Here is an 8,048-nt window from a genome sequence, read left to right as displayed (position 1 = left end):
TTCAGATGGCATAAAATCTGTTTGTGTTTTTTTTTTTTTTTAATTAGTAGAGGAATGGAAACACAAGAACAAGAAGTATTCTTTGTAATAAAAAGACAAATCATTCATAATAATTTCTAGAAAACTATTCTTTACAACAACTATTCTTTATTTGTTCATTATCCATTGGGACATGGACATACTTATGATAAAAACAGAAATCATTCGTAATAAAATTCTAGAAAACTGAAAGTTTTTATTTTCTTTCTCTGAAAACTAAAAAGAAACTTACCCACATGTGACTGCATAGTTTGTAGCTCTTCCTCCTCCAGAAAAAGAAAAAGAAAAATTGATCACAGAGTATTTTTATTTTTTATTTTTGCTCAGATTCTGTTTCTGTTTCGGGTTTTTCGTGTTCTGAAGAACTCTTCCTCACAATCATCGATCATATCTTCCTCTTCCCAGTTGATGTAGTGGTCATCTTCTATGTCCCTCTTAAACCATCCACAGCAGCGGTCACAATCACAATCCCACTCCAACTCGCTAATCAAATCCAAGACTTCTTCCGGTCTTCCTTCTTCCCAATCTCCTTCATCACCATAGTGAGAGGCAAGGTTGTTAAAATCCGGATCCTACGTTGGATCGTTAGAGGTGTTTATAGGATCGGATCATAGAATCGGATCGAGGATCGTAAGATCTTACCGAAAAAGACAAATTACATAATAATTTAATTTAAATAAATATTTCTTATAAAGTATACACAAAATGAACTTATATTCTATTAAAAAGAAGTGAAAATATTGTGAAAAATATAATACTCCATGTAAAATGTACATATAATATTATGCAATAGAAAACCCGACGGTAAAAGTTTTGTATTTTATCAAAAAAGAAGGTGAAGAAGAAGAAGAATTCTATAACAAAATACTTTACAATGTACAATAATGCATAAAAAGTGAAGAAAAAATATTTAACAATATTGAAAATGAAAATAGATTAAGAACTCAAAAGAGTAGCTTAGTCGAATGATAAGGTTTGTCGCTAGCATCCCTAGTGGAGCGGATTCGAGTCACAAAAATAATTTCTCCAGAAATTGGGATAAAGTTGCAATCATCTTACCCTTCTTAGACTCCGCTAAAGCTAAGTTTGTTTTTCCGACTATTTAATTTTCTTAAATTACCGCAATATTTGAATATTTATTTCTTAGTTTGTTTTTCTTAGTCTATTTGATTCAATACTACTTAATTTGTAATATTTATTTTGACGACATAAATTGGTATTTAGACAACAAACATAAAATTTATAACAAAATATGTCATACAATACAAAACAAGGCTTATAAATTTGATCGGATAGGATCGGATTCGGATCGGGATTCCACGATCCTATAAGATCCCACTACTAGGATCGAAAGATCCTACCTACAAAGAGTTTTTTACATGATCCGGATCGATTGTACTCAAATGGATCGTAAGATCGTAGGATCGTAAGATCCGGATAGGGATTCTGATAACAATGGTGAGAGGGCGAAATCAGGCTTTCCTCGTATGCAGACACATAATAATAGTCATCGTTCAGGATTTGAATCACTCTGTGTGAGTCCTCTTTCGGATTGTACACCAATGTTTGCTTCTCATCCATTGCCATAAGAATTTCACCATGCTTTGTATAGCAGAAAGACACCATCTCATGTGTTTGTCCCACGACATTATCAAACAAATTGAACAAAATAGTCCATGATTCCCCAACACCATATTCCTTCATGACCAATACCTCAATTTCATAGTCGAAACATTGCACCATACAAAGGCATTCCTTCAAAACTCCCAATCCCAATATTCTATTTCTAGCCCGCGGCGTTGGAACTTCTACAAATTGTTCTGTCCATGGATCAAAACAAACGATCTCAGTGTGTGCAACCAACCAATGCAACCTTTCATCCACTACAGGCCCCGATTTCAATTCTCCGCCATAGGGGAACTCAATCCTGTACCAATATTTGGTTTTCAAACTAACAACCAATGCAACTTGGCCAAAAACCATTACTGCTTTATAATCATCAGCGAACGAGTCGTAACAGAGTCCAGAGATATCATAAACTCTCGAGCTAACTCGGTCGCCGGGGCTTGAATTCAGAAGCTTAAGCACTTTTCTGCATTGGTTTGTTGAAGGGTTCCACAAGTAGAGATAAAAGGAATAGCTTACAAGCAACAAACCATTGCAAGAACCTAAGATTTGAAGCAAACCCAACATGTCTTCCATTGGTTTCGGAAGCTGTCTCAACGAAACTTCTCCTTCTTCCTCCACCTCGTCAATAGCGTATAAGTAGAAATTGGATTTGATGATTAATTGGTGTCTTGTACAAGAAAATTTAAATTTGGAATCCGATATGAGAGAATTCCACCGTTTGCAAATGGACTTAAATCGCAAGAGAGATTTGACCGGTAGACGCGAGAGGATTTCGATGGTGATGTCTTCTGAGAAGTTTGGCTGCCGTGATTTGGAAGGAAAATTGGGTCGTATGAGATTGCACTGTAAAGGGGGGAAGAACAGGTTCTTAATATAACTATGGCCATTCTTTTTCTCTCGGGTTTTCATTGTTTTCCCACTCTTTCTTGGTACTTTTCATTGGTTAATCAAGAACTACTAAGGAGTAACTAATGGGTTAGGGTATGTAGGGTTTTCATGTATCTGTAGGTAAACTTATATGGGTATTGATGAATGGTCGTGGTGGTGGGTTGCTAGGGTTTACAAAGTGGCTACAAAAAGGAGGAGGCTTGAATTATTGAGAAATTATTTAGGCTCCGTTTGTTTTGATGTTAAAAATATTTTACTTATTTTAACAAAAAAAATAAGTAATAAAATATTTTTTAAGAAAAATATTCTTGCATCATTTTTTCAAAAATAACTTATTTTTAAATATTTCACAAGTCAGTTTTTATAAAGTTAACTCTCACTCAGTACCTTTTTAACACATTTAGTCTTTTTAAATAAATATTTTAGCTCACAAAAAAGTCATAAATGACACTTTATTGAATCAAAATTTTTATTTTGGACAATAAAATATTTTTGTTTCAAGTGTCAAATACTGAAAAATAAAAACAAAAATATTTTTTCTACGTAAAATCAATTTACAAGAAATTTTTTTTTTTTATAAAATATTTTACGTTAAAACAAACGGAGCCTAAGGAGTATTGGAGTTTTCCATTCAATTAATTAATTAATTGACATCTTTTACATTATTTTTTTAATACACTAGAATAAAATATTGGTAATAAGCCCAATTTCGGTTTATAAATGCAATCTACTAAGTTAACTCCTATTAATTAGGCAAATAAATTGGAAAAGTACGTTATCCTCTTGCTTGATCCTCAAGGCAATGTTGCCGATCTTAACTTTATCCTCTTGCTCGAATAAAACTCCAACTATATTCTTGACTTTTTACTAGTTAAAGTACGAAAAAAATATATTCTTTATTTTACGTAATTACTTTAGTTATTGTATTCTTCAACCACACTCTTTATTTTAGCTAATTATTCAAATTAATTTAATTAATTTTTAAAACAAAAAATAATAATTGCTGATATTTTACTAATATAAATTTGCAATAATAATAAATTTGCCCACATAAACGTACAAAACTTGTAGAATGAGGAGAAAAAAAAATACAAAATACAAAATAAGTTATTCCGTAATTCATCAAATAGAATTGAAAGAACATATAAAATTGCTACATACACATATACATATATAAAATATATAAAATCCCAAATCCAAGACATAAATATATAAAAATTCAAGATATATGCATATATATTTGTTTGGAGAGCCTCTGGGACTCTTCAATTGTAGCCACCAAAAAAGTAGGATGGTAAAGTAGCTAACCCAATAGCCAGTCTATTGAAGTTCAAAATTAGAATTACATTGGCTAAAATGCCTAACAAGCATTTTTTAACTATTCCCTTGGAGATAACTTCAACAAAATTTAAGGGCTCTCAGTGATTTACGAGTTTTGTTTTGATTATTTGAATAATTTATTTTGTATGATGTGAATATTATTCATAAAAAAAAAAGTTAGATTGATCGATAATCGTACTCTTTTTATATATTATTATTTCCATGCATGTATACCATGATTATTAAGCACTCGTTTGAGAAGAATGGTTGGATTGGGTTGGGTTGGATTGGGTTGGGGGCTATTTTAGTTTCAAAAAGACAAAATAAGTTTTTTAGTCCAATAAGACAAAATATCACATCCAACCTATAATCATTACATTCTTTCTCTCATAAAAAGTCCAAAAAGCCAAAAAGCCGAAAAGCCTATCCCAAACGAGACTTTTTAGCCCCAGGCTAAATAGTCAAAAAGACCAAAAAGTCAACCCACTTCCAAACGAACTCTAATTGGTGTCTTAATACTTTTTGTTTGTTTTTTTTTTTTTTAAAGTTAGATATGGCTAAATGTGTTTTATGTCACATGTTTATTTCAATTTTTGTTTTAAAAAAAGAAATTTTGATTAATATTATAAAGTAAATATATTCAAATTTTAGACTAAAATTATAATTGGAATTACTTTTGAGCAAAATTATATTTGAATTTTTTAAAAAAGATTTTTAAATATCAAGTTAGGTATGCATATGGCTAAACCTTTTTTTTTTTTTTAACTTTCTATATTAAAAAAATTAAATATAAAATTATAGATATAGAATATAAATATAAATATAAATAATTGATAATAGATGCCGTAAATAGTTCATAATAAATTTTATAAAAAAAATCTATATTAATCAAGGAATCAATTAAAACTTTAAAGTTGAACAATCAATGATAATGTGCAATATGTATTTACATAATTTTTAATTTCAAAAATCTATAAAAATAGAGTAAAATCTTTAGAGATGCCAACAATATTTTTACTTATATAATAGTGCACTACTACAAAAACAGATAAAGATCACACTTTTTTTTGTGTGATGTATGTTATTTAATCACACCTTTTAAGTTTTATTAAAGTGTGATCTTTGGGAGTGTGATTAAAAATGATCATTTTTAATCACACTTTTTAAGTGTGCTTAATAACATTTAGATCACACTTTTTAAGTGTGATTAAAAATATTTAGATCACACCTTTTAAGTGTGATCTTTGGAAGTGTAATTAAAAATAATCATTTTTAATCACACTTTTTAAGTGTGATCTTTGGAAATGTGATTAAAAAATGTCATTTTTAATCACACTTTTTAAGTGTGATTAATAACATTTAGATCACACCTTTTAAGTGTGATTAGAAATATTTAGATCACACCTTTTAAGTGTGATCTTTGAAAGTGTGATTAAAAATAATCATTTTTAATCACACTTTTTAAGTGTGATTAATAACATTTAGATCACACCTTTTAAGTGTGATCTTTGGAAATGTGATTAAAAAAGGTCATTTTTAATCACACTTTTTAAGTGTGATTAATAACATTTAGATCACACCTTTTAAGTGTGATTAATAACTAATAAAATCTGTAATAAAAAAAAGGTTCGACATATTTCAAAAATAATCAATATTATTTTTGTATGCACATTTGAAGAATGTAATACACACTATATACTATATTTTGAATCATAACCACATATTGAATAGAATAACGTCATATATTTCATAAATGAAAATTAAATATTCAAAAGTATATACAAAGGAATTAAATAAAAAAAATTAACTGTGCTTACATATATTAAAAAATAAAAAAAAAAACTTAAAAAACTAAGTTCTTTAATTCTTGGACCATATTTTGCATCTCTCCAAAAAATTTCTGACCTGAAAAATAAAAACACAAATTAATCCAGAAACCGCTGATTCATATGAATAAACTAAAAAGTTAATTCAGAAAACCAAAATAGGTACATTAATCATTTCTGCTTGATCTTAATCCTTTTGGAAGTAACTTCCCTGTTAACAATTAGATGCCATAGCAGCTCAGTGTCAATGACATTGTAATTAGGAGGTCACTAATGAGCACAGTATTTAAAAATGATAAATCTCAATACATGTGTACGATCTTTTTGTGAATGTATATTATTATTACTGTTGAACCATAATTCTAGGTACCCATAAATAAATAAATAAAAACTCAAGAATTTACTCCCTTTTTTTTTGGGGAGGGGGGAGAGTACATACATTGCAGTTACTATCACCAACAGCAGCAAGTTTTGGAGAAGCAGAGGCTGCATTTATGAAAAGAATTCACCGGAGCTTCTAAATACTCCCTTATTTTCTCTCTACACTTATTATATGCATTGTATATCTTGTATGTTACGAAGAAAAATTTGTGGATATAGGTGTAGAGATGAACATGGCGTAAAACATGATACCCACAACAATCCAAGGTCCAAAATAAGTGTCTTACAGTCTTGCTGGAAAATCAATTCCCCAACATTGTTCAAGCAGTAACCAAACAGGCAAAAAGAAAAATTATAATTATAAAACCCTAATAATGAAAAATTTGTCTTAGATGGAAGGCTATACCATATTTGAAGAATCCATCCAATAGTAGACAGTTCTCAAAATGGTGGGCCTTTGTCCTCAAACCAGACCAAAACCTCTTATAGCTATTATTATCTCTATTGCACTTTGAAATTGAAATCCCCTACCTTTCTCCAAAGCTTCAGGGAGTTACTTTGGGCCAATATCCTTGAGGGCACAGATCTGCTCCTCTCCCATGGCAGTCATCACAGTCACGACAAGGTCCTTCCCCTCGCCAAATCCATCATTGATCTGTAGCATTCAAACAATTGACTATTAGCAATGCAGAGAGGAATCAATAAAAAAAATGGTGTACTCAATGTACGAAACTTCCGCTTAAGTAAGGGTAGAGAGGAATCAATATCACAAACAAAAGTATAAAAACAAATTCACAGTAGTTTGATCATTAACTTTCCAATTATCAATGTCTGGCATCATACTGTAAACAGATTAGCAAGTACAATCCAGAAGATATAATTAACTAACTCATTAACCTGCTGAGAAATTTTTAATTAAAACTCAACAATTGCATCAGAAACATAACAAACAACTGGATCCACATAAAAATGATGACATTAAAACAGAGCTGTACGCCAACAGAGAGATTCAATGCTATGGCACATGTTCATAAAAGATGCATGTAAAAGATAAGCATCCACAATGAAAGGGAGAATGACATCTAGTAACCTGCGTATGCAGATTTTCATCGGTTGGAAGGCGCAGATCATCCTTAGTATTACCATTCTCAGTCAGCAGGCTCACCTACAACATTGGGAATAGTATAAAACAGAATTTACACCAAAAGCAACAAGGCAATTGAACAAGAGAAAGTTCGTATATATACAAATCCATCCTCAGAGATATCAATCAGTTGGTAGTCTGTACGGGCGACATGAGGAACCTGCAATTCATGAGAACAAGTCATTATGATTTGAGAGCTTAGTTATAAGAAAGGGGGTAAAACAAACCACGATAACAAAAAAATGATCCTTAAAAGGCATTTTTGGGATGCACAGGACTGAGAAGGAAGCACATACATCACAGTTGTGGGAAGAGGGAACAATATCTTCAAGCTTTTTTCCATTGAAAATGTCAATACCAACAAAATGACATTTGGCATGACCATGCTTGCCAGTTTTGGAAGTTGAGACCTCCACAACCTGTATGAGAGTTACATATATTAGTAAGAAAGTCCAAAAACACTTCACATATAAGGAGGCATTCTTGTGACACAAACTAAGCAATTATGTGGGTTCTGGTTGCTAGCAAGGCCACAATCAACACAAGAGGAATAAATAAAATCCCTAACTATTGTTGCCAAATCAAGAATTGAATCGTGAATCACTTTGTTAAAATTTTGAATCATGAACTGTATGATTCATTTTATTTAGCATGACATATAATTATATATATATATATATATATATATAAACACATAGTATTTAAAATGAAATAAATATCAATATAACTCAATTATATATATTTATATACATATAAAACTACATATATCAATATAACTAATTAATCTCTTATTTTATTTAGTGAAAACGATTTATATCGTG

The 8,048-nt window shown here is 30.5% G+C and overlaps 2 protein-coding genes across 2 annotated transcripts; both read right to left on the bottom strand.

Annotated features, from left to right (window-relative positions):
* Positions 1-805: 805 nt before the first annotated feature.
* Positions 806-2,680, bottom strand: LOC114300091 (F-box/kelch-repeat protein At3g23880-like). The gene has a single exon (XM_028244940.2). It carries the CDS (start codon positions 2,575-2,577, stop codon positions 1,381-1,383), a length of 1,197 nt encoding a protein of 398 aa, XP_028100741.2. The 5' UTR covers positions 2,578-2,680; the 3' UTR covers positions 806-1,380.
* Positions 2,681-6,329: 3,649 nt separating this feature from the next.
* Positions 6,330-7,730, bottom strand: LOC145800409 (eukaryotic translation initiation factor 5A-like; the record flags this gene model as incomplete). The annotated part of the gene is made up of 4 exons (XM_082890083.1): positions 6,330-6,738; positions 7,174-7,248; positions 7,331-7,387; positions 7,524-7,730. Coding segments are annotated over 4 exons (441 nt in total), but the record flags the coding sequence as incomplete, so codon positions are not given.
* Between the last annotated feature and the right edge of the window lie 318 nt (positions 7,731-8,048).

This window comes from Camellia sinensis, chromosome 10, assembly GCF_055761805.1.
Source record: "Camellia sinensis isolate YWXY chromosome 10, ASM5576180v1, whole genome shotgun sequence".
In the NCBI taxonomy this organism is placed as follows: Eukaryota; Viridiplantae; Streptophyta; class Magnoliopsida; order Ericales; family Theaceae; genus Camellia; species Camellia sinensis.
Note: the sequence above shows the minus strand (reverse complement) of the source record. Positions and strands in the feature narration are given on the sequence as shown.